Below are 27653 nucleotides of genomic sequence, written 5' to 3'. Positions count from 1 at the left end.
TACCGCTTACGGGTGCTTTGAAGGGCAAAAACTTAACGGGAATATTCCGGAGTTTCGCCTTCAGAACATATAAGGCGGACGCGGCACTGCGCCAGAAGTGGCAGGTGAAATACCGGAAGACTATGCGTAGAAAGACTTCTTAAAACAAAGTTTAGAATGCTGTGGAACATTTCAAGCAAGGGTTGTTTCGATTACTGAAAGATTCTTGTAAATCGCTTGTTGCTAGCACGATGGCATCCTGCGTGTTGCTGCCTTACTAAAACGGGTCGGAGGGTTGACGAGGAGAATTGGATCTAGTACTGAAACAAGTAAGGCAGGACCTCGTGGAAAGAAATACTCTGATCAAAGAATTTCTGGAAACTCTGCAGACCTTAATTCAGCATGGACTTGCCCCAACTCCTACCAAACATTTCTTTCGCTAGGTCAGTACACAACCACGCCCTGTCTGCAGATCTGTTTCTGGCACCTAGTATGTATCTTGGCGGAGGTAGATTTTTCTGGTCACATGCATATGTCTGCCAAGAACGGGAGAATTTGCGGTAAACAGTTCATGATCCAGAAATCTGCACGCTGACGTACTACTGCAATATCTAAACCTGTATGCAGTCTCCCCTAAAGTGAAGCAGGTTTCACTTCATCCGTCGTACGAGGGCTCTAAGATCTGATCGGAAGAACCCTTTTTTTCTATTTTAGGGGTGTATGATAAGAGCTGGTACATCGTTTCATATTCTGCCGCCGCCATCAACAACGTAAACATAACACTGCACTATGCATTCTAATCAAGGTCATGTACCTTAGAACTGATTTTCCCTATGACTACGAGCAGAAAAATGTATGTCAGATAAATTCATACCGAAGCTCAAGATTCCATCATTTCGTGTCGGTTCTCCATTCATTCATTGATTGAATCAAAACTTTTGGTTGTCGTGATAAACTGGCTATTTTCAAACTTTGACTAGCACCGCGCAAAATTCTTGCTATGCAACTGCGGACTTTATTTATGCTTCCTCACATTTTTACAGTAGTAACATTTTTCAGACAATCGTGATTAAACGTGTCTTTTTGAGAATTACAGTAGTTTACAACTTTTGTGCATATCGTATTTCGACGCGCAATTTATAAACTTTTATAGCAATATGTTAATCGCAATATCTTTATTCCATAATTGCATTAAATACTTACGTGATTATGGCACTGTTTCCCACTTTCTCCGCAGATTGACCAGTTTATCCTAAGGAAATGTTCGATATTAATCGATCGAGATGTAAAAACAGCTCGCACGAAGTCGATTGCTGTGCCGTAACTTCGTGTTAAGCCCGGTCCACACGCAACGATCTGTCCGCGCAGACATCGGCGCAGATGTCCGTACATCAAAAGATCGCTGCAAATGTGGTGTGTTCACACGACACAAACCCCAATCTATTACTCGCCCGCCATCTGTCGGTGTAAAAAAGAAATATCAGTGGCAAGCGACTACGCTCCCCGTAAACGTCAAAAATTTAATTCAGTCATTTTGAAATATATAAATGGAGGAAGTTCTGTCGTGGTCTGTGTTCGCAACTTGTGTTGCAAAAAACATTCAGACCAACCGCAGGAAACAGAGAAAGCGGTCAAAATGGTATAGACAGTGGCTGCTAAAGCGAAAGCAGTTTTCTCACGTAAATTTACTGCGAGAGTTACAGGGCGAACCTAACGACTGGCGAAATTATTTGCGGATGGATGTCGAAACTTATAATTATCTCTTAAAGCTTGTAACCTCTCATATTATGAGAAAAAATACTTGTATAGAGAAGGGCAATTTCTCCTCATGAACGGCTGGCGGTAACATTAAGATTCCTAGCAACAGGAAGGAGCTACAAGGATTTGGAATTTTCAACTGCAATATCGAAACAAGAGTTGAGTGAAATAATACCCGCAATTTTTCAATTAGAGCATTGTATGCTGCTGTCTTTTTGTCTCAGTCACTGTATTCTTTACTTTAATCTTCCATAGACATGGGTGGTTTCTATATATTTCAATGAATTCACTTACAAACTCTCGAGAACACTGACGACTATCAGCCATTTTAATGCCCTGTGCGCACAAACACTAGACTGAGCAAACAGCTGTTTCGGGCCAGATTTGTGGCGATCTCCTGTCCACACGCTCCAACTTGTCTGCGCAGATGTGGTTTGAACCCACAGATTTGAGAGGTTTCGCTCAAACCTCCAACTCCAACTTCCAGGTTTGCACACACCTGAGGTTGGTGCAAATCTTCTGTCCACACGCAACGATCTGTCTGCGCAGATGTGATGTGCGCAGTCATTTGCGCAGACAGATCGTTGCGTGTGGACGGGCCTTTAGCGCATATTGTACTTTGTCACAACGTGTTCCAATTGCTTTTCCCCTTAAACAGTAGTGCATGTTTTCTGCGTTTATCGTAAAATTTGTTACCTGATTCTATTAGTGACATAATCTCGGCAAGAGAAAAGTTCCAGACACTAACTTTCGAGCAGCTGCAAGAAATAAATCTTATCCCAGGTTTTTCTCTCCTTGTGAAACAAATCACTTTATTGAGAAATTTAGCTAAAAATCTTAAAGGGAACTTCTAATCCTTGAAATGTAGCAGAACCTGAATTACAAATAATTAATAGAAACCAACGAAGTTAATTTGAAGGTAGGGTGCAGTTGTTTTACTGTTCAAACACTTCCTCCAGTGAAAATGCGACTCCTCTTTGAATATTCTTCTCGGATACTACGTGTTATACGTAAGCAGCTGGAAATCGCTCTGACTAGATTGGAAGTTGCTGAGAACGGATGTTCTGGGCAAACTTTCGGGAGTCACGCACCAGAGATAGCAAACATGTTTCATGTACACTGCATAGTTGTCCTGTTTCTTTACACGATTCACGTAACTAGTTGCAGTCTCCAAATAAATGCTTCCTGCGTGTATGTATTTCGTGCAATAAAACTGAGCGATATAACGCAATAGTTATGACTGTACTTACAAGGGAACCTCCCCATCGCACCCCCCTCAGATTTAGTTATAAGTTGGCACATTGGATAGGCCTTGAAAAACTGAACAAGGGAACCTCCCCATCGCACCCCCCTCAGATTTAGTTATAAGTTGGCACATTGGATAGGCCTTGAAAAACTGAACACAGATCAATCGAGAAAACAGGAAGAAGTTGTGTGGAACTATGAAAAAAATTAGTAAAATATACAAACTGAGTAGTCCATTCGAAGATATGCAACATCAAGGCAAACGAACGTCTAGGAGCGCCGTGGTCCCGTGGTTAGCGAGAGCAACTACAGAACAATAGATCCTAGGTTCAAGTCTTCCCTGGAGTGAAAAATTTAGTTTTTTATTTTCAGTTTATGTGTCAAACTCTTATGTTTTCATCACTTTTTTGGGAGTGATTATCACATCCACAAGAAAACCTAAATCGGGCAAGGTAGAAGAATCTTTTTACCCATTCGCTAAGTGTACAAGTTAGGTGGGTCGACAACATATTCCTGTCATGTGACGCACATGCCGTCACCAGTGTCGTATAGAATATATCAGACGTGTTTTCCTGTGGAGGAATCGGTTGACCTATGACCTTGCGATCAAATGTTTTCGGTTCCCACTGGAGAGGCACGTCCTTTCGTCTACTAATCGCACGGTTTTGCGGTGCGGTCGCAAAACACAGGCACTAAACTTATTACAGTGAACAGAGACGTCAATGAACGAACGAACAGATCATAACTTTGCGAAAATAGAGAAAGTAAAATTTTCAATCGAGGGAAGACTTGAACCAAGGACCTCTCGTATCGCAGTTACTCACGCTAACCACTCTTTTTTTAATTTTTTTTATCTCATTTTGTTCGCTTCTGTTCGTTGTGTCTACTCGGGGCGGACGTCATAAGTCATCCGTTTAAGTTCGTTGATGATCGATTAACTCAGATTTTTTTTATCACAGAGGGCACATAACCCTCTGACCGAACACGGTGAGCTACCGTGCCGGCTCACTGGACCACGGCGCTCCTGAGCGCTCACATTCTCCTTGATGTTGCTTATCTTGCATATGGACTACTCAGTTCGTATATTTTACTAATTTTTTTCATAGTTCCATACAACTTCTTCCTGTTTTCTCGATTGATCTGTGTTCAGTTTTTCAAGGCCTATCCACTGTGCCAACTTATAACTAAATCTGAGGGGGGTGCGATGGGGAGGTTCCCTTGTCAGTATTTTATTCGAGTGGAGTGGACCTTCTATTGCCGCCTGACATCCAGACTTAGGTTGCATAAAGGGTGGCTAAACATGGGAATGAAAGGCCAAACGCTACTCCATCTCGTTTTCCTCCGTTTCAGACAATGCTTTAACGACCTCGAGATTCTTTAAGATGTATACACTTTCTTTCTTCCTCTCAAACATAGCAACAGAGGAAACAATCGGTCTCGTCTTAGAATATTAGAAATATGTCTTAAGCAGTTAAAAAAATAAACGTTATTGGTTCATCTCCAAGATGTCATTGCAGTTAGATAAACATAAGAGAGAAAAATATGATTTACAACACAGAGACTGTTGGAAATACACAAAATTTTTGCTGGTGGTGGTACTCATTTAGTATTGAGATTTAGGAAATGCTAAGCCCTGTTCTACCTGAAAGGTAACCGTATACCTTGCTCGTAAAAGTAAGACGATTGCTGTGTACATAATTATTGTCTTGTTTCAGATTTACCTGGTGCTTTGTGGAATTTTGGCTATGGTTCTCGTTGTGAACTACATTCTCATTGTTCCCATGGTCATTGTCGGAGCTTTATTCGTTTACGTGGCTAGACTTTTTATGACTACTGGGAGAAATGTTAAAAGACTGGAAGGAATTCGTAAGTACAGGGCCAGAATGTGTCTTTCTATTTTCCACTAGAAACAGCAGTCATTTACTGTTATTCTTAATTACCTCATGCCCTGTTGCAGTGTTTTTCCTCTTTCACATTACGACAGTTAATGTTTATACAAAAAGAGCCTATTTCTGTAGATATTTTGTGACAAACGTCACTGTTTTCGGAAAGTCACTACTTAGTTATCTTTGTTTTTTGTTCCAGGGCGAAGTCCCATGTTTTCTCATCTTTCCGACACCCTTAACGGGTTGTCAACAATAAGAGCTTCAGGCATCCAGGACATCGTCATGAAGGAATTTGACAGTCACCAGGTATGTAACTGATTGTTATTTATAGTCTGTAGGTCTTTAGCACGACGGATTCATAAAGGCAGACTTGGGCAATCATCATTGCCTGTGACACTGAAAAGAAGCAAAGACTGGACTAATCATAACAACAGCCAATCGTATGTGCCAAGACGAAAGCAAAGGATAGGCTGACGAGATTCTTTACTGACTGAGGTGATAGCACAACATAATAGATTCTACGTAATCAAGAATAAAAGGAAGGACAAGTAAATCTTTAGTATTCAGTATTCTTTTAATAATTTCAGTTTCAAAGCCAACCCTTTTCTCAAGTAAATAGTGTTCGTGGTGTATCCGGTTACCAATCTTCGGTATCCGGTACAAATAGCTTGCTGCTGTGCCAGACTCAACGGTTCGTGCTTCAGGATACAAATTTTTCTTGCGCGGAAGTAACATTACATCGTGTTTCCAAAACTGTTTGCGATTTCAAGCGCCAAATCGGTTACATTATTGAGAAACTGACAAAGTATCAACTGAGAACCTGTAAAGATATGTCTTTATTTTTGAGTTCTTCTGTTTCCTCCCATAACCATCTCATCACGAAGATTACCTGACAACTTTTTGCGGGTATCGTGCACTGATTAAAACAACCTTCTCGTCTTGTTTAGGATCGTCATACGTCGGCTTGGTTCCTGTACGTGACCAACGGATCAGCTCTCGGCATATGGCTGGACTTCCTGAGCAGCATTTTCGTTGCCATTGTCACGTACAGTTTCCTTGCTCTGTCAGCAGGTGAGAGCTCTTCGCAAATTGTTAACGTACTTGCTAATGTTCTGTAGCATTTGTTGATTTAGATTTCCTTAAATTTAAGCTGTTCACACCGTACACTATTTCACAGGGTCACAATACTGGATTACTCATAATTACCTCCAGGGTTTCAGAAGGGTACCACATGTAAACTACAGGACATACAGAAAAGAAACAATCAATGGATGGAGGATCTTTCAGGATTTTAAGTCATGTTACAAGTACTCAATACGGGCACCTTTTGTGAGACAGCGGATGTCAACAAGTGCGCGCAGTCTCTGCTGCCGTTACGACAGCAGCACTTTATATAAATCTATTCACTGGATAACATATCTGCAGGCGCGTACAAATTCGATGCGACAATACAGAGCGTAAGGTTTGTCTACATATTGTGACACGCCTGCCTCCTGATCGTGTGTTCTGCAGCTGCTTCCCAGCACGTATTCCGCATCGAAATTTGGGAGGATGCTCTAACTACTGATACGTGTCATTTTTTGTATGTTTTGTAGTTTTCTCGCAAGCATATTCTGAAAACCTGGAGCTATTTCTGTTTAATCCTGTATTGAAAAACACAACAGACCACCATTGTCATTGGGCGTGTACTCGTAAAATAACCCCGCATGGAGATTTTTGAGTGAAAAGTGCTAAACTGTTGCAAAGTTTTCAGATAGGAATGGTGACATGGAAATGAAATAAAATGTTACATATTCCCCTTCCTTGAAATTTATAGATGCTCACTGGCCTGCGAACAGTCGACAAGTAGTAGGAACTGTTTTGACATACCGGTAGACGCAGTTGTGCATGCGCGCGAAAGGTGTGAAAGGCCTCAGTTGCCAATGTCAAGGTGGCGGATTAACAATCTAGCATCATTCAGTATTCTGCATATCATAAAACAATTCCGGAGCGTCAATGCGAGGGAATACATCATGTTTGATTTCCCTCTAATAATGACATGCAGATGATTCGAAACACCGGTGTCATATCGCACCTCGGCAATAAAAGTGGCGCAAGTCAAATAACAGCAATTTTTAGTTTATGTCACTGAAAAATAAGTGTGAAGTGCCCTAACCTGCACGAAAAATGTAATGCAATTTACTAGCAACAATACTTACTTGACATTTAAGGCAACAAATAATGTTTCAATACAAGTTCCATAGAATTATGTACGTCGAGTTTTCTCAAGTATTGCGTTTTTGAGTTGTGTTGCTGTTCTTGCCGGGATGCGATATGGTCACATAATGTCTGGGCGGCCATTGCAATATGCATTCATGCACTGCCTAAGCAGATACTGAGTTTTAACGCTTTTATCGTCCAACCTTAAATACTGTACAACTAATTTTAGATTAGTTAGGAACGGATCCAAAAGTATTATCCAGTGTAAACACAGTTGTACATGGACTGCATCTGCGCAGAAATAAGAGATGTAAGACTTTTATTTGTAAATTTCCGTGAGAAAGTGTCGCTGGTTCACAATGAAAGTGGATAATGCATACACGGTGATTACATTTCTTCTTTTTTAATATAGAGCATTAAAAAATAATTCCAGTTATAGCTCAAAAGAGCAAATAGAATACGTAGAAGACGATTTTTCACTTGCTTACAACCCAAATTTTGCAGTACTTCTCTTCTGCCCCTCAGTTTTTCCTCATCATCTTTCAGTTATTATCACAGCAGGTTGTGTCACGGGAATGGCCTCTGTTTACTGTTCTCGTTTCTTCGTGAACGACAAATGGCTCTGAGCACTATGGGACTTAACATCTGTGGTCATCAGTCCCCTAGAACTTAGAACTACTTAAACCTAACTAACCTAAGGACATCACACACATCCATGCCCGAGGCAGGATTCGAACCTGCGACCATAGCAGCGTGAACGACATAATCGGTCTTTGTTTCATATAGCTCATTCCCCTTGCTTTTACAAATCATATAGTTTTTTTTATTACGGCTCCGTACTCACTACATTACTCCAGTGTTGCTTATCGCTTTTTTTCCTCTTTATATAACATCTGAACAACAAGATTTCCGTACTTCCCCTAGTATGTTTCTGCTAAGTTCAGAACTCTTTTTCCTCGTTGATTAGCTTGTTCATTCTCTAAATAAATTGCTTGTATTCACTGAAAATTATATATGCTTCTTTGTTCTCATCTCACATCTTTATGTATGTAACACACAAAAAACAGATATTTCTAGAGGAATCTCTGCATAATTATCAACTAGTGTTTATCATTTCTCACTGAATGACACATGAAACTTCAAAACTAGTAGCAACCTTAAAAACTGTTTGAAGAACAGAACTGTCAATGGCAACGTAACAAACTGGCATTGCACAAATTTTGCAGGTTCATTTGGTGGTTCTGGTGTGGGCTTGGCTATTTCACAGTCACTTATTCTGACTGGTATGCTTCAGTATGGCATTATGCAAATGACAGAAGTTGTCAGTCAAATGACATCAGTGGAGAGGGTCCTTGAGTACACCAAGATCCCATCTGAAGCTGCTTTGGATTCTGCTCCAGGTAAATATGAAATTTAGATGTTTGTAACTTCCCTTTGACTGTTATAAAAAAGTATGTTTTGCAAGTGATGGTGCCTTTTCTATCATTACCATTCTTGTTTCAGTTCATTTACCAGTTACTATTTTTGGGATGTTTAAATAACATCTATCCTTAATGAAATGTTTTCCATATTCACTTCTCATTATATCATGTCTAGAAACTTATACACCAATCCAGACTTCGTATTATGAAGATTTGTGTATATCTAAACTACACAAATTACTGCATCAAGAAATTAAAGAAACTAAAATAGGCCTCCAGATTTGTTTTCAGAGCACATTTGTAGACAACTAATGTAAATTAATTCAGTGAAAATGAGACTCATTGTAACAGACTTGTAGCAAAAATATGAGACTAATCCTGGTAATAAAAGAATTATTAAGTTTAAAATATCTAGCACATATCGATTGAGTTGTTACAAGAAGTGAAAATTGGACTGTTACCAAAACAATGAAACATGTTAAATTCAACTTTTTGGATTCCAACGACACGAATTAATTGAAAGCTCAGAGCAGAAACCAGAAAGTACTTTCACAACTTTGGCAAAGAATTTCTTACAAACTGTAAAGATAAAACAATTCTTTCACGTAAGATACGTGTTACAGGTACTGAATTATGGATCTCAAGTAGAACAAGAAGCGGAGAGACCATAAGCGAACTAAGAAAAATGTCAATGTTAAAACAATTATTTATGAATTTAGTTTAGTTCTGATTATTTTGTATTGTGCAAAACATTTGCATAACATTTCATTGATTATATAGCCCAAATTCAGCACTCCCATGTCTCTTCCAAGTGTTTTTATGGATACATTTCATCCACTTGCATAGTTATACTTAGAGATATTTGTATGTAAAATTGTTGTGATGACTATAACTCACCATTACGTGTTTCACATGCATATTTATGTGTGCTGTATACTAGTATCCCTATCAAGTAGTTTCAATTGACACTCGTAAAGAGTGATATTTTTCATAAATGTGGCAATATCTACCAGTTCAGTTGCTCATTATTACTGAATTGTAAGTTTTTGTTGTGGTTTTGGGCTGTCACTGGTGTTATTTGTAGCACACGCCTATCACTGTTTAAAACATGTCACATAAGGAATGAAATCTCTTAAAGCACTCCCCAACCAAGACAAAAGTATTACAAATGCAATTAAAACATTTATATTCAGCCTGTAAATCATGTCTATGATGTATTTATGCAGACTGAAGCGACAATGAAAATTTGTACCGAGGCCAGTAATATTCAAACCTTTCTGCTCATGAGGCAGTGGCTTTGCAACTGCACAGATTATCTAGCATGCCTGCCTCCTCAACCCAAATTCCCTTTCACGCTTCATCTCACTCGATATGCCCCATGAAGTCTAAGCATTGCAGAGGCTTACTAACTGTATGGGAGTAGCATCTCAGCACTGAACAAAATGGGGGATCCTCCCTGAAACACAGACATAGAGCATTATTGTTTCATTTGATTGAAGCACCTATGCCCAGATTTCAGGCAGGGTCCCCCCATTTATTTCGATGCTGAGGTACTATTCCAACATAGCTGGGGAGTCTCTGCAATTCTGTTTGAGTTTAGGGGGAATTCCAAGTGGACTGAGGCATGAATGGGCATTTAGAGAGAGGAAGGAGGCGCACTAGGGTAGTCTGTGTAGTTGTTCAGAGCCACTGTGTTAGGGTGGTGGTGTGGTTGACGCATCTGTCTACTGAGCGGAAGACTGAGGTTTGAATCTCAATCTTGGTACAGATTGTCATTCGTTGCTTCAAATGGCTCTAAGCACTATGGGACTGAACATCTGAGGTCATCAGTCCCCTAGACTTAGAACTACGTAAAACTAACTAACCTAAGGACATCACACACATCCATCCCTGAGGTAGGATTCGAACCTGCGACCGTAGCAGCAGCACGGTTCCTGACTGAAGCGCCTAAAACCACTTGTCCAGCTATTCGTTGCTTCAGACTGCATATATGCATTATAGGTGTTTGAGAACTAAAAACGTCTTTGGAACCAGATCATATCTGTCCAAAACTTTCTAGTAATGCATTGAGTGGTTTAAAGCAGCCCAAAGAAAGATATGTTCTACTTGCTCAAATTTTAGGAGTAAGATGTGTGGTTTGCAGTGAAATTATAGTCAGATCGCGAGGCATTTAGAAATGTAAAGACATTGCTTTCACTAATGATACTGACATTTCTTGTAGTGCTGTCAATTTTTATGATTTGAATGTTTTTATAAATAGATATCTACCTGGAAGGTAAAAGTAAAAGCAAAAATTTAAATACAGGCTCTCACTTATTTTTCATTTTCAGTTCTTGTTAAGTAAACAAGGTATATAAGATTGGTGATGATAAAATCTATTTTAATAAGATTTGAAATGACTAATTCCATTGTGTTACATGATGTCACAAAAAATATTGATGTCTTGTACTTGTGTGACAACACAAAAAAAGCACCTAAGACTGGAGTTGAAAACGGAGCACAAAAGCTCTAAACTCTGCTCTTAATTATTTAGCTGGACGGATAAAAATCTACTCATCAAGCAGTGGCAGAACACACACATAAAAGAAATAATTTGGGAAGCTTTCCGAGCCAGTGGCTCCTTCTTCAGGAAGAAGGGTTAAAGGGGAAGAAAGAGTGGTGAAAAAAAAAGACTGGAGAGGTCTGAAAAAGGGGTAGATTTTGGGAAAGTCACCCAGAACTGCATGCCAGGGGAGACTTACTCTTAGGATGAAAAGGAAAGACTGATTGTTGGGGACTGCATCAGATAAGATTTGAAAACCTGAGAGCTTAAAGGTGGAATACACAGTAATATGCAGACAGTGGTTACTGCTTAGACATTATGCATGAGTTAATAAGAGTGAAAAGCTGAGTGCGTTGTACGTTGCAGAGGTGGATAGTGGGAGGTAAAAAATAGATGGGTAAGACAATGAAATATGTAGAACACTAAAATGGAGTGAAGCAAAGAGTAGTTACTGTGAAGAAATGCTGTGACGGAAGAAATTAACAGGTGGTGAGAACCGTGGACATATTGTAGTACTAGTTCCCACCTGTGGAGTTCTGAGAAACTGATGTCTGGAAAACAATCTAGATGGCATGTGTGGTGAAACAGGTGCTGAAGTCATGTTGTCATTTTGTAGAGTGTGCTCAGCAACAGGATATTCTGAGATGCCAGTATACACCCTCTGCCTATGCCCATTCATCCTAATTGATAATTTGGTGGTAGGATGCATAGGGCAAGTCTTGCAGTGGAGATAGTCACAGGGGTAGGAGCCATAGGGTAGGGAGATGGGAGCAGAAGGAGCATAGGGTCTCACAAGAATATTGTGGAGATTGGGAGGGTGACGGAAAACTGTTCTAAGTGTTTTTAGGAAGTCATGGCCCTGTTGAAGTAGCTGATTAACACATTCCAGACCAGGATAATATTGAGTCACCAATGGCTTGCTCCAAAGTTGTTTTTTCGAGGGATCAGCAGTATCAGGATTGGATGTGATGGCCCAGGAAATTTGCTTTGTAACTAGGCTGGTAGGTTAATTACTTGCAGTGAAGCCTGAGGTGAGCATGTTAGCAAATTGCTGTAAAGAGTCTGCATCCAAACAAATACATTTGCTTTGGATGCCAAGTCTGTATGGGAAGGAACGTTTGACATGGAAAGGATGGAAACTGTTAATATGCAAGTACTGTTGTTTGTTGGTTGGTTTAATCTGGACGGAAGCCCAAAACCTGCATTTCATCATGCTGCTTTAGTGAAGGACCTACTTTCCTTTTCAGGTAATATTCTTTGGAAATATCACTTTCCAACAGCAAACCTGACATTGAACCCTGTCTTGAACAGTGCAGACCACGATCCCAACTTGATCTGTCACTACTACCTCAAACTCATCCCTTACAAGCCTACCAAGAATTTCTCACATCCAGTATTGGTTCACAACCCTTCCTCAGACCCCTAAAACATGACCCTAACCTGTCCTCTGCAGAACTCCAGGCTCTACATTCCCTAAAAGCTGATGCCTCCATCATTATCCTGCCAGGAGACAAAGGATCCACCATTGTAGTACTTTACTGAAAGGAGTATTTTAGTGAAGGTCTATGCCAGCTGTCTGATACTGCTACATACAGCATCTGCCATCAACATCCCATCCCTATGATTTGAACTGATATGCAGTCCCTCCTTAAAACCTCAGGCCCCTCACAAGGACTAACACCTCAAGCCATAGAACTTCTCACCCCACCCAAACCACGCACCCCACCTTTTACCTTCTTCCTAAGATCCACAAATCCAATCATCCTGGCTGTTGCATAGTTGCTGGCTTCAAAGTACCTCGAACTTATATCTGCCTTAGTTGATCAACACCTGCAACCTATAGTACAAAGACTCCCCTCCCCCCTCCTTTCTCCATCAGAGATACCAACCATTTCCTAGATCATCTGCAATCCCTGCCTGTCCCATTCCACCACACATCTTTCTTGCCAACATTGATGCCACATCCCACTATACCGACATTTCACACATACATGATCTGTCTGCTGCTGAACGTTTCCTCAGTCAGTTCCCACCTGATTCCAAACCTATGACATCATTCTTACTAACCTAAATCAACTTTATTCTTACCGACAACTACTACAGCTATGAGGGGCAGACATACAAACACATCAGGGTTATGGCCTTGGGGACCAGGGTGGCTCCTTCCTATGCCAACCTTTTCACGTGTCACTTGGAAGGTCCTTTTCTGGAGTCTTTAGCCCCTGGTTTGCTTTAGATACATTGATGACATCTTTACAATATGCACTTATGGTGAGGCTGACCTGCTAAAATTAATGGAAACTCTGAATACCTTCTCGCAATCAAATTTCACATGGTCCTATTCGAAATCCTGTGTCACTTTCCTTGATGTTGATCTCGTCCTCACCAAACAACAGCTGCACTCTTCGGCCCACATTAAACCTACCTGCAAACAACAGTACTTACATTTTGACAGTTGCCATCCTTTCCATGTCAAACACTCCTATCCACACAGCCTTGGCTTCTGAGACAAACATATTTGTTTGGATGCAAACTCCTAACAGCAATACACCACCATTCTCACCTCAGGCTTCACTACACTTAATTACACCAGCAGCCTAGTTAAAAAGCAGATTTCCCTGGCCGTCACATCCAATCCTGGTACTGCTGATCCCTCCAAAACACAACTTCGGAGCACACCATTGGTAACTCAGTATTATCCTGGAGTGGAATGTGTTAACAGCTACTTCAACATGGCCATGACTTCCTTGAATCATACCCTGAAATGAGATCCATTCTGTCTGTAATTTTGCCCACCATGCTTAGAACAGTTTTCGGTCACCCTCCCAATCTCCACAATAGTCTTGTCAGATCCTATACTCCTTCTGCACCCATCTCCCTACCCTATGGCTCCTACCCCTATGACTGTTCCCACTGCAAGACTTGCCCTATACACCCTCCTATGACCACCTATAGCAGCCCTCTAACTGGCAAAACATGTATTATCAAATGGAGAGCCACCTGTGAAATGACACACATTATATACCAGCTGCTATGTAATCACTGTTCGGCCTTCTACATTGGCATGACTACCACTAAGTTATCAATTAGAATGAATGGGCATAGGCAGAGGGAGTATACTGGCAACTCAAAACATCCCATTGCTGAGCATGCTCTACAAAATGACAATGTGACCTCGGCACCTGTTTCACCACACGTGCCATCTAGATTCTTTTTCCAGACATCAGTTTCTCAGAACTCCACAGATAGGAACTAGTACTACAACATGTCCGCGATTCTCGCCACCCGTTAATTTCTTCACAGTAACTACACTTTGCTTCCCTCCATTTTAGTGTTCTACATCTTTCATTGTCTTACCCATCTATTTTTCACTGCCCACTCCACCTCTGTTACATACAATGCACTTAGCTTTTCACTCTTATTAACTGTGTGATGTTTAAGCAGTAACCTCTGTCTGCATATTACTGTGTCTTCCACCTTTAAGCTCTCAGGTTTTCAAGTCTCATTTGATGCAGTCCCCAACAATAAGTCTTTCCTTTTCATCCTAAGCAGTAAGTCCTCCCTGACACACAGTTCTAGGTGATTTTCCCGAAATCTACCCCTTTTTCAGATCTCTCCAGTCCTTTTTTTCCCCCTTCTTCCTTCCCCTTTAACCCTTATTCCTGAACAAGGAGCCACTGGCTCAGAAAGCTTGCCCAGTTATAACTTTCTTTTGTGAGTGTGTTCTGCCACTGTTTTATGAGTAGTTTTTTTATCTATGCAGTTAATGTATTAAGTCAATCATTGTTTTTGTTGTTAAACTCTGCTCTTAGCTATTGTACTGCCGACTGTTGGTTTTACGCTGCCCTAGCGAACTGATGAAGTTGTGTCAAGATGCTGAGCATCATTTTCTTGATAATTATTGGATGTCAACACCTCAGCCAAAATAGGGTCACTCTATTTTCACACTTTGGCCACCCTACAAGGTAAGAGAACAACCTATGGAGTGTTCCCCTTGCAGATAAATGGATAGTTTTCCAAGGTTGAATGGTGCAGTAACCATCCCTAGATAACAATATTGCAGTGCCTGTGTTGTTCCGAAGTACTAGGGAATGATCCTTTGTATATCACACATATACAAAGGATCAGTCAATGTGACAACTACAGCCATTACAAAATACATTAAATGCATTCACAGTTGTGAATGCGAACAACCAGCAGATGTATGGCGGAATGACGACAATCAAAATTTGTGCCAGACCAGGACACTAACCCGCATTGTGTTCGGGCCTGGGTATGAGTCTTGCTGGGATAGCTTAATGTTAAAGTACTGTTTGCGATAAGCAGGAAATCTGGGTTTAACTCCTGGTCCAGCACAAATTTTCATTGTCGTCATTCCATTATGCAGCTGGTAGTTATCCATATTCGCAACTGGAATACATTTCATGTATTCCTAGTTTACTCAGTCTCTCATCCAGCAACATATTTGTACCTGTACCTTCAATTAGCCTCTTTATTTGTTGGAACACTAAGGGCAAAGTCATGTCTATTAATGTTAACGCATTTCTCTCACAACCCTCTGGGACTGCCATCAAGCTTGACATACAGTGGCACACAGCACACAGACACCTTGCTACACTTCCCTCACAGAGTGAAGAGGGTGTCTTGGATGTCTGGAAAACAATCTGAACTTTGTAGTTTCTCTGAATACTTAGAACAGTGCTGTACAAGTCTCAACAGATGAGAAACAGCTTTACCTGGTGCTTCCCAGACTTGAATGCCATGAGAATAGGATAAAACTAATTCCTATTGAAGCCTACAGGTAGACGACTCTGTAGAACTTCAACTATAAAAAGGAAAGAAAGACAGAAAAAGTAACTTAGTCCCCTTGGTCTCAGCGGTCTGAGCAATTCACAATATTCTCTCGTTGCTTGTTTAGTAATGCTTGGCAATATATTCTGTCTCAACATCAGATATTTTTTGTAGCTCGCAAATCTAATTCATAATATATCGATGGCAGCACAACACAGAGTACATATATGTAAAGGAAATGCAAGCAAATCTATCTGCCATTAAAACCAAAAAGTATCAAACATTAAAATGATTTTTATTTTTATTTATTTATTTATTTATTTATTTTTTTTTTTTAAATGATAAAGGAGGGAAGTAAGACTGGGTTTAACATCACATCAACATCGATGCCATTAGAGATGTAGTGCAAACTCTGAATGTGTCAAGGGTGGGGAAGGAAATTGTCCATGCCCTTTCAAAGGAACCATTCTGGCATTTGCCAGGAGTGATTTAGAGGGACCACGCAAAACCTAAATCTGTATAGCTGGAAGCAGGTTTGAACCATTGTTCTCTTGAATGCGATGTTTCTTATGATGCCATGTGTATAGTTATGTATTACTTCATTATGTCTATTGTCACAGTAGAAAGTAAGTTAATGACCTCTGTGAAAATAGAAGCCAACCGGACCCCCAATATTAGTGAATATCGATGATGTTCTTTTTCTGTTGTATTCTATCACTCTGGGATACTATAATATAAGTTATGAAGAACAAAATAAATATAAATCGGTTCCTAATGTGAAAAGTCTGCCTCTTGGAATATGGAATACCGTTTACAGAAATTTATAGGTTAATGACATGGGTGACTGATTTTGTTTCAACAGGAATGCTTTCAAGGCCATGTCCTATGAATGAGAGACTTCATGACTGTATACGTACACTTTTTCTTTCAGATAAGAAGCCACCAGCATCATGGCCACAGCGAGGACAGGTTACCTTCCAGAAGATGTATCTCAAATACAGCCCTGAAGATCCTCCAGTCCTCAAGAACCTTAATTTTACTGTACAAGCCACACACAAGGTTGTGCTCTACTCTGCATTCTGAATTATCTCTGGAAGAATTGTGTTCATGTTTTCACAATCTTTCTAATTTCAAAATCCCTTAACTATATCTAGGTTGGCATAGTCGGTCGCACAGGTGCAGGGAAGTCATCACTTATTTCCGCTTTCTTCCGGCTGGCACCTATAGAGGGAGCCATTCTGATTGATGATGTGGACACCAGCACCCTGGGACTCCATGACTTGCGGAAACACATTTCCATTATCCCGCAGGAACCTGTGCTCTTCTCAGAGACTCTCCGCTTCAACCTGGACCCGTTTTCAGAGTTTGATGACGCAAAACTCTGGGATGTACTTGAAGAGGTATAGTCTTGCTCTTCCTCGCCCATCAAATCTGTTGCCAATAATGTTAAATCACTTTGGCCATCGGGCTTCATAAAAGAAAAATCAGATAATTAAAGTTTGTTATCAATCATATTCACCAGATTAATGTATGAACTAGAGCACACCATAAATAAAAATGAAAATAAGGCTCAAGGTTCATTAATTGGATTTTATATGAATATCTGAAGGCTATATGCTTAAATCCATGTGTCACATAAGGTCTTTAGAATAGCCTTTAGAATAACGACTGTGGTTCACGTTATATTACTCAATAAGAACACGAGCATAAGACATCATTTTTTATTAGATTAGATTAGATTAGATTTACTTTCATTTCAATTGATCAGTATTGAGGAGGTCCTCCAGGATCTAGAGCATGTCAGAAAAACAATAATACATGACAAGTATTTACAACTAAAACAAATAAGCTAATGTACCTTCCACAGGTCCCAAGTGGAATGATAGTCTTTTTTTTAAATGAACACTATATGAAAGAATCATTTGACAACACTCATTTACTAAGATCACATTAATGCACTGAATTTAGAATTTAAAAAATGTTTATTTTATTTATAAGTTAATAAACGTATAATAGAACAACTACAATACTTAATTGCAATGAACCCATTACTGCACTGAAATGGTGCAGAAGTTTCATTGTACTTTTTATACTCATGTGCGCGTGCACACACCCACACACACACTCACACACACACACACACACACACACACACACACACACACACACACACAAAGTCAGATGGTTCTACTGAGAAATTCATCAATGAAGTAGAAGGAGTTGGCCACCAATAAATCCTTTAGGCTTCTCTTAAGCTGAATTTCATTGGTTGTTCAGCTTTTTATGGCTGCTGGCAAGTTCTTGAAAATGTGTGTTCCTGAATAATGCACACCTTTTTGTACAAGAGTAAGTGACTTTAAATCCCTCTGAAGATTGTTCTTATTTCTGGTATTGATTCCATGAACTGAGTTGTTGGTTTGAAAAGTTGATATATTTTTAATGACAAATTTCATTAAGGAATAAATATATTGGGAAGCAGTAGTTAGTATCCCTAGTTCCATAAACATGCCTCTGCAGGATGTTCTTGAGTTCACACCACATATAACTCTTCTTGCATGTTTTTGTGCCCGGACAACTTTAGCTTGGCTTGATGAATTACCCCAAAAAATAATCCCATATAACATTATGGAGTGAAAGTAAGCGTAGTATGCCAGCATAGTATGCCAGAGATTTGTTTAGACACTTAAGCAGTTCTGTGGCGTGCCCCTCCCAGTTGAATTTATTATCAATCTGTAATCCCAAGAATTTAACGCTGTCCCACTTCTTCTATCTGCTTGTCATCATATGTTAGGCATATACTCGTGGGACACCTCTTACAAGTTCTGAACTGCATGCAGTGTGTTTTTTCAAAGTTTGGTGACAAAGAATTGGCTAGGAACCAGTGATTAATGTCCACAAATATTTTATGAGCTGATCTTTCTAAGACTACACTTGATTTGCTATTTATTGCAATGTTTGTTTCATTGGAAAACAAAACAAACTTGGCAACTGGTAATATTACTGATGAAAGGTCATCAGTGTACACAAGAAAAAGTAAGGGCTGTAAGATGGAACCTTGTGGGACCCCACATGTAATTAGTTCCCAGCTGGATGATGCCTGATAGCTTAATACATGTGTCTTTCCTAATAACACCCTTTGTTTCCTGCCAGAGATATAACATTTGAACCATTTTGCAGCATTTCCTGTTACACCATAATATTCTAATTTACTTAAAAGGATATTGTGATTTACACAGTAAAATGCCTCTAACACATCACAAAATATACCAATTTCCTGCAATTTTTTGACTAATGAATTAAGTACATTTTCAGTGCAATTGTACATAGCCTTCTCAGTATCAGAACCCTTTATAAATCCGAACTGCGACTTTGACAGTATGTTGCTGTGATAAGATGGTTATATAGCTGAGTGTACGTTACCTTTTCTAAAATTTTTCAGAATGCTGGCAGAAGTGAAATTGGACAGAAATTTGACACTATTTCTTTATCTCCCTTCTTGAATAGTGGCTTAACTTCAGCATGTTTCAACCATTCAGGAAATATTCCACTGATAAACAAGTTACACTGATAGCTTAATATGTTACTTAACTCAGAATCACATTCTTTAATTAACTTTGTTAATATTTCATCATACCCACTAGATGTTTTTGATTTTAAAGTTTTTATAATGGACATTACTTCTTCTGGGGCAGTGAGGGTCAAATTCATATTATGGAAGTTACTTGAAACGTCAGGGCTGAGGTATCCCATGGCAGCATCTACAGAACCTGACAACCCCATCTTTTCAATAACAGTTATAAAATGTTCGTTAAAAAGTTCTGAAACACTATACACATCTGTCACCAACATATCATTTACTCTAAATGCTATTTGCCCAGCTTCGTGTCTTGTTCTACCTGTCTCCTCCTTCACTATATCCCATATTGTCTTTATTTTGTTATCTAATATGACTATCTTTTCCTTGTAATATATTTGTTTTGATTTCTGTATTACAGTCTTGAATATTTTGCAGTATTTCTTGTACTTTGCTATAACACCAACATCAGAACTGATTCAGGTTGACAGATACGGTTTTCTTTTTGTTTTAAAAGATACCTCTATTCCTTGAATAATCCATGGCTTCTTTGTAGACTTTGCTCTAACCTTGGTTAGGTTTGGGGGAAAACAGTGTTCAAATAAGGTAAGCACTTTATTAGCAAAAGTGTAATATTTTTCATTCATGCCATGAGCACTGTAAACATCACTCCAGTGAACGTCTCTCAGGAGTATCCTAAAATAATCAATTTTTGACTTTTTGATTACCCCCTTGAATTCAGATTTAACAGATTTTATATCCTGTTCAGTATTAACATTTAACAGAAGGAACTGCATGTCATGGTCTGAGAGGTCATTGACTATTGGTTTTGTAACATAATTTTGTTCATTGGACTTTTCTATAAAGGTATTATCAGTGACTGTTTGTAATCAATTGGCTACTGTAGTTGGGAAATTTACAGTGGGAATTAAGATGAATGATAGAGTTACTAAATCAAGTAAGTTCTGATTGGGAGAGTCTTTAAGGAAATCTACTTTGAAGTCACCATAAACCACTGTTTCTTAGTTTTTGGTTGTTAAATGGGCCAGTACAGCTTCAAGGTGGTTTATGAACAGATTAAAGTTACCTGCAGGTGCTCGATATACACTTAATATTATGAAGGATTTTTTGTGAAATTCTACTTCTGTTGCACATACTTCCATATGCTGTTCCAGGCAAAATTTATGAATGCCTTTGTTCTTAAATTTATGACAGTTCCTGATGAATGTGGCAACTTCTCCTTTCTGCATTTCTGCTCTACAAAAGTGAGATGCTAAACTAAATCCTGTAACACTTAAAAAGTTCTATACCAGTGGTCACATGATGTTCAGAGAGGCAGATTATGTCAGCTGGGTTTGAGGACTCTAATTCATCTATGCAGATAATTAATTCATTAATTTTGTTTCTCAGTCCTTCTATATTTTGATGGAATAAAGATAGCTGACATTTCACATTGACTGAGTTAAAATTGTGTAGAGTTGAAATTTCTGCTGATTGTTGAAAATTCTTAACTAACAGCTGTTTATGCTGATGTAATAAGCTAGAATTACGTTTTTTTGGTTTCTTTCTCAAACTGAAGGTTTGTCTCAATCCTAACCTCTCTTAAAACTTGGTTTCTTTCTGTGCTCCCTACCCAAAAAAAGGCTCTTTTCTGAACCCTATAACCTCTGGTATTTTATTATTCATGACAGTGTCTTTCCCCTTTAACTTTCCTGCTATTTTCACAGCCACTTTACCCTTACCTTTCCTGTTGAGGTGAAGGCCATGCCTAGTATAATCCCACCTATTGAGAGAATCGACAGGAACCACACCAAATGAGGTCAGTCATGGTGTCCTTAGTGAAATCTTTGCAAAGTGATCCTAAATCCTCTGTCACCTTCTCCAGACTAGCTCTGGCTCTACAAAAATTGGTGACCTGATATTCTGATCCTAGTTCATTCTGCAAAAGTTGGCCAACTCCTCTTCCATGGGAACTACCTAACAATGCTTTCTTTCTCTTTACTGATTTCCCTACATTCTTACTTTTCAGAATGAGATTTTCACTCTGCAGCGGAGTGTGCGCTGATATGAAACTTCCTGGCAGATTAAAACTGTGTGCCCGACCGAGACTCGAACTCGGGACCTTTGCCTTTCGCGGGCAAGCGCTCTACCATCTGAGCTACCGAAGCACGACTCACGCCCGGTACTCACAGCTTTACTTCTGCCAGTACCTCGTCTCCTACCTTCCAAACTTTACAGAAGCTCTCCTGCGAACCTTGCAGAACTAGCACTCCTGAAAGAAAGGATATTGCGGAGACATGGCTTAGCCACAGCCTGGGGGATGTTTCCAGAATGAGATTTTCACTCTGCAGCGGAGTGTGCGCTGATATGAAACTTCCTGGCAGATTAAAACTGTGTGCCCGACCGAGACTCGAACTCGGGACCTTTGCCTTTCGCGGGCAAGCGCTCTACCATCTGAGCTACCGAAGCACGACTCACACCCGGTACTCACAGCTTTACTTCTGCCAGTACCTCGTCTCCTACCTTCCAAACTTTACAGAAGCTCTCCTGCGAACCTTGCAGAACTAGCACTCCTGAAAGAAAGGATATTGCGGAGACATGGCTTAGCCACAGCCTGGGGGATGTTTCCAGAATGAGATTTTCACTCTGCAGCGGAGTGTGCGCTGATATGAAACTTCCTGGCAGATTAAAACTGTGTGCCCGACCGAGACTCGAACTCGAGACCTTTGCCTTTCGCGGGCAAGCGCTCTACCATCTGAGCTACCGAAGCACGACTCACGCCCGGTACTCACAGCTTTACTTCTGCCAGTACCTCGTCTCCTACCTTCCAAACTTTACAGAAGCTCTCCTGCGAACCTTGCAGAACTAGCACTCCTGAAAGAAAGGATATTGCGGAGACATGGCTTAGCCACAGCCTGGGGGATGTTTCCAGAATGAGATTTTCACTCTGCAGCGGAGTGTGCGCTGATATGAAACTTCCTGGCAGATTAAAACTGTGTGCCCGACCGAGACTCGAACTCGGGACCTTTGCCTTTCGCGGGCAAGCGCTCTACCATCTGAGCTACCGAAGCACGACTCACGCCCGGTACTCACAGCTTCGGTAGCTCAGATGGTAGAGCGCTTGCCCGCGAAAGGCAAAGGTCCCGAGTTCGAGTCTCGGTCGGGCACACAGTTTTAATCTGCCAGGAAGTTTCATATCAGCGCACACTCCGCTGCAGAGTGAAAATCTCATTCTGGAAACATCCCCCAGGCTGTGGCTAAGCCATGTCTCCGCAATATCCTTTCTTTCAGGAGTGCTAGTTCTGCAAGGTTCGCAGGAGAGCTTCTGTAAAGTTTGGAAGGTAGGAGACGAGGTACTGGCAGAAGTAAAGCTGTGAGTACCGGGCGTGAGTCGTGCTTCGGTAGCTCAGATGGTAGAGCGCTTGCCCGCGAAAGGCAAAGGTCCCGAGTTCGAGTCTCGGTCGGGCACACAGTTTTAATCTGCCAGGAAGTTTCATATCAGCGCACACTCCGCTGCAGAGTGAAAATCTCATTCTGGAAACATCCCCCAGGCTGTGGCTAAGCCATGTCTCCGCAATATCCTTTCTTTCAGGAGTGCTAGTTCTGCAAGGTTCGCAGGAGAGCTTCTGTAAAGTTTGGAAGGTAGGAGACGAGGTACTGGCAGAAGTAAAGCTGTGAGTACCGGGCGTGAGTCGTGCTTCGGTAGCTCAGATGGTAGAGCGCTTGCCCGCGAAAGGCAAAGGTCCCGAGTTCGAGTCTCGGTCGGGCACACAGTTTTAATCTGCCAGGAAGTTTCATTCTTACTTTTCAATTTGCTGCTGAAAGTTTGTTGTGCCCTGTCTATACCTGCAAGTGCGTGAGGCTCACCAGCTTCTAACTGAAGCAACAGGTCAAATCTATTTTTCACATTTCCACGAAGCTGTCAGATGAAGTTCTAGGCCTGTTCCTCCTGTTGCCTGTTGCCCTTCCCATCTCTCTTCACCCTTCTCCCTCCTTAAGATCTCCCCCGGCCATGTCTAACTCAGCCTTAAGGGCAGCATTTTCCCCCCTGTTATAGTATCTTCCTATCTCTACTACATATCCTACAAAACCATGATGAGTCTCATTTACTTCCCCTATTGCCACACTACTACAGTTACCCACATGGAAAAAACTACAGCACCCATCACATCAAAGCCCTGACCTAACATTTCTATGGCAAGTCAAGCACTTTTCACTCATGATAAATGTAATAGTTTATTAAGAATAAGTCAGTTAAATTACAGATGAACACGAAAATATGATCCACAAATGTAGCCTATATGCAACGTATGTAAACAAAAACAACAGTGCAAAGTTTCTGAAACAACAACTTAAAACTTTATGCTACTTTCCGGAAATGTGAGTTAAATAATGAAGAGGTATGCTACAGTTAAATTTCTGGAGAGAGCAAAGAACAATTAAATGAAATTCTATAGATTTGCTGCGGCAAAACATAAACAGAAAATACCACTGTAACCCAACTGTACAATCTTTTCTCATTTTCTGCTATATTACATAAAGAAAAATAAAGCCTTTAATGGTACACTTAAAAAGCACACTAATACAACTATTTACCGCATAATCAGTACTAAACTAAAGGTTATGTCTTCAAAATATCACATCTGTACAATCACAATCATGTCAGTCAAGAATAAATAGTTTTGAGAAGAAGAGAGCTAGAAGTATGAAGAATTTGTCTCTTAAGTCATTTTACATTGTATTATATTTGCACATAAATAACCAGCAAGTGTATGCCATTAGCAGCATGGAATTTTTCATTGACAGTTGCCTTGGCTTCTTTGGATGGCAGCCGCTCACAAAAAGGTGTCACTGCCATGCCACTTGTGCAATTGTACATAAAGTTAAATGCATTTGTATCCCGAATGTACATGATATGTTACAGATATAAGGCAAAACCTGACAAATCACAATTCTTACTTTTAAAGTTTCAGGACTCATAATATTTCAGTTTCTCATTTTTTTTTAATTTTTGTTTACTGTGGTAATACATATTCAAGAGAAACTTTACTGATGAAATTATATACAGGGTGTACATAAAGTTGGGGAACACTTTCAATTATTTATTGCACAAGAACCAAACATTGTACAGATATCATACATAAGTCATTTTGAAGAGAAACCCTGAAAATTTTTTTTCATGTATACTGCCACAGTGTAGTTTGGTAATCTGCTGATAGTCATGTAGTTTGGTATTCTGCTGATAGTCAATGCTAATCGCAAATAAGGTGAGTTCACGTCTGAAGCAAGCTTTCTGTGTGTTGGAGTTCGACAAAAACAAATGTGCTACAGCTTTTCAACGGATGTTTAGAACCAAGTACGGTAAGAAGCCACCAACAAGGAAGACCATTTACCATTGGCAAACAAATTCGTTATGATGGGTTGCTTGTGCCCAGCAAAGAGAAGAGGATGTCCCAGTGTGAGTGAAGTGAATGTGGAGTGCATACGAGAGACATTCATAAGGAGTCCAAAGAAATCAGTGCATTGTACATCCTGTGAACTCAAAATGGCTCCAATGACAGTGTGGAAAGTCCTGTGACAGAAGCTGTCTATGAAACTGTTCAAATAGGAGCTAGTGCAGAAGCTCAATGACGATGACAAAGACAAGCATTTTGAGTTTTGTTAACAGCTGAATGAGAATGGGGATGGCATTGTTGATCGCTTAATTTTTAGCGACAAAGCCAGTTTTCACACTAATGGGAAAGTGAACAGGCATAATTGTCGAATCTGGAGTACAAAGCATTCACAAGAATGCATTGAATTTGAGTGTGATTCCCCAAGGCAAATTTTTTTTGTACCTAGTCACCTCGAAAACTGTACGGGCCATTCTTCTTCACCGAGAGTACTGTCACTGGATATTCATACTTTGGACATGTTGCAGCAATGGCTGATGCCTCAAATGCAATCAGACTCTCCGTTCATTTTTCAGCAGGATGGGGCTCCACCCCATTTTCATCGTGAAGTTCTTGGGTAGCTGAACATGGAGCTGCTACATCAATGGATCGGCCATGCTACAGAAGGGGAAAGCTGATTCATGAAATGGCCTCTCCAATCACCAGATATCATTCTGTGTGACTTTCTTCTGTGGGGACACAAAGATCTGGTGTATGTACTGCCTCTACCATGTGATGTAGCAGAGCTCCAGGAGAGAATGTGGGAAGTGTCTGCCACAGTCGACGATGCCATGCTGGGACTGGTATGGCAAGAATTTGATTGCCGTATTGATGTCTACGGGATCACTCATGGTTCAAATGTTTGTAAAAAAAAACTTTCAGAGTTTCTCTTTAAAATGCAATATGTATGACATCTGTACAATGTCTAGTTCTTGTTCAATAAATAATTGAATGTGTTCTCAGACTTTATGTACAGCCTGTACATCTGATTAAGGTGTACAACAACATGATGCATTTTTATCATGAATGCAGATTGCACAGAGGTAAAAATACAAGAAGTTGTAAGATATTGCAAGTAGCCTCTAGATTTCAAGCATTTACCTCTAAAGTGAACTCTCATTACAGTGAATTATCTGATGTAATCTTATAACAATGCATTATGAATATTATTTTGTCCTTTTTAATGGGTGGGACTCATGTGACATATGCTTGCAGTTCACTACAGCAAATTCTTTTCAGGCCCTGTAAATCTCTGTTTTTCAGTAGATACTTTAAGATTGTCTGTAAAATAATCAGAATAGCATAATTAAAATAATTATAATACTTAAAAATAGGAAGTGACATTGTGAAATGAAAAAAGATTCAATGCATGTAGTTTTAACGGAACTACTCTACCATCTTATAAAGCTACTGGGGTGGCTTAAGCTGCCCTCTCTCAAGTTTGTAACTCACCTTTTCTTTCCAGGAAGAAGTAAAGAAGCATTTTCATAGGCTCCGTTGTAGATGCTTGTGAACTAAATCTGTGCTGCATTAGTGATGTGATAAAAGTCATGGGACAGTGATATGCATGTAAACAATTGGCAGTAGTATCATGTGCACATGCTACAAAAGAGTAGTGCATTGGCAGAGCTGTCAATTGTACTCAGGTGATTCATGTGAAATGGTTTCCAACATGATTGTGGCCACACAACGGAAATTAAAATACTTCAAACATGAAGTTGCAGTTGGAGCTAGATGCAAGGAACATTCTATTTAAAAATCATTAGGGAATTCAATATTCTGAAATCCACAATTTCAAGAGTGTGCTGACAATACCAAATTTCAGGTATTACCTCTCACCACGGACAACACAGTGGCCGACTGCCTTCGTTTAAAGACTGAGAGCAGTGGCCTTTGTGTAGAGATGTCAGTGCCAACAGACAAGCAGTACTGCATGGAACAACAGCAGAAACGAATGTGGGACGTATGATGAAAGTATTCATTAGGACAGTGGCGAAGTATAGCGTTAATGGGCTATGGCAGCAGACGACAGCTGCGATTGCCTTTGCTAGCAGCATGACATAGCCTGCAGTGCCTCTCCTGGGCTCTTAAACTTATAGGTTGGTCCCTGGAAAAGTGGAAAATTATGGCCTCATCAGATGAGCCCTGATTTCAGTTGGTAAGTTCTGATGGTAGGGATTGAGTGTGGTGCAGACTCCATGAAGCCATGGACCCAACTTGTCAACAAGCACCACGCAAGCTGGTGGTAGCTCCATAATGGTATGGTCTCTCTTTACATGGAATGTACTGGCTCCTCTGGTCCAACTGAACCGATCATTGACTGTAAATGGTAATGTTTAGCTACTTGGAGACCATCTGCGGGCATTCATGGACATCATGTTCCCAAACAACAATGTTATGTCACTGGGTCACAAGTGTTCATGATTGGTTTGAAGAACATTCTGGATAATTTGAATGAATGTTTTGGCGACCCAGATTGCGTGACATGAATCCCATCAAACATTTATGAGACATAATCGAGAGGTGAGATTGTGCACAACACCCTGCACCATCAACACTTTCGAAATTACGGCCTGCTACAGAGGCAACTTGTGTTTATATTTCTGCAGCAGACTTCCAATGACTTGTTGAGTGCATGTCACATTGAGTTGCTGCACTCTCCCAACCAGAAGGAGGTCTGACACTATATAGGAGGTATCCCATGACTTTTGTCACCTCAGTGTATATCGTGATACATCTAGTTCTCTTATTGGCCTATACTGGAAAGGGAGTTTCTTATTGTTTGTTGTATTATACAGCTTCACTGTCCATCCTTTGACTATTTCA

At 40.2% G+C, this 27653-nt stretch overlaps 1 protein-coding gene across 1 annotated transcript in view; it reads left to right on the top strand.

The window, feature by feature from the left end:
- The window catches only part of LOC126162645 (ATP-binding cassette sub-family C member 4-like), a 335428-nt gene that overhangs the window by 285411 nt on the left and 22364 nt on the right, over window positions 1-27653 (top strand). The window contains exons 18-23 of the mRNA XM_049919282.1: window positions 4698-4848; window positions 5068-5174; window positions 5816-5939; window positions 8294-8467; window positions 16753-16880; window positions 16976-17221. Of these exons, the coding sequence (XP_049775239.1) occupies window positions 4698-4848; window positions 5068-5174; window positions 5816-5939; window positions 8294-8467; window positions 16753-16880; window positions 16976-17221 (930 nt within the window). The remainder of the gene's footprint in view (window positions 1-4697; window positions 4849-5067; window positions 5175-5815; window positions 5940-8293; window positions 8468-16752; window positions 16881-16975; window positions 17222-27653) is intronic.

Source organism: Schistocerca cancellata, chromosome 2, assembly GCF_023864275.1.
Source record: "Schistocerca cancellata isolate TAMUIC-IGC-003103 chromosome 2, iqSchCanc2.1, whole genome shotgun sequence".
Lineage (NCBI taxonomy): Eukaryota > Metazoa > Arthropoda > Insecta > Orthoptera > Acrididae > Schistocerca > Schistocerca cancellata.
The sequence above is the reverse complement of the archived record's forward strand: the minus strand, read 5'-3'. Positions and strand labels throughout refer to the sequence as shown.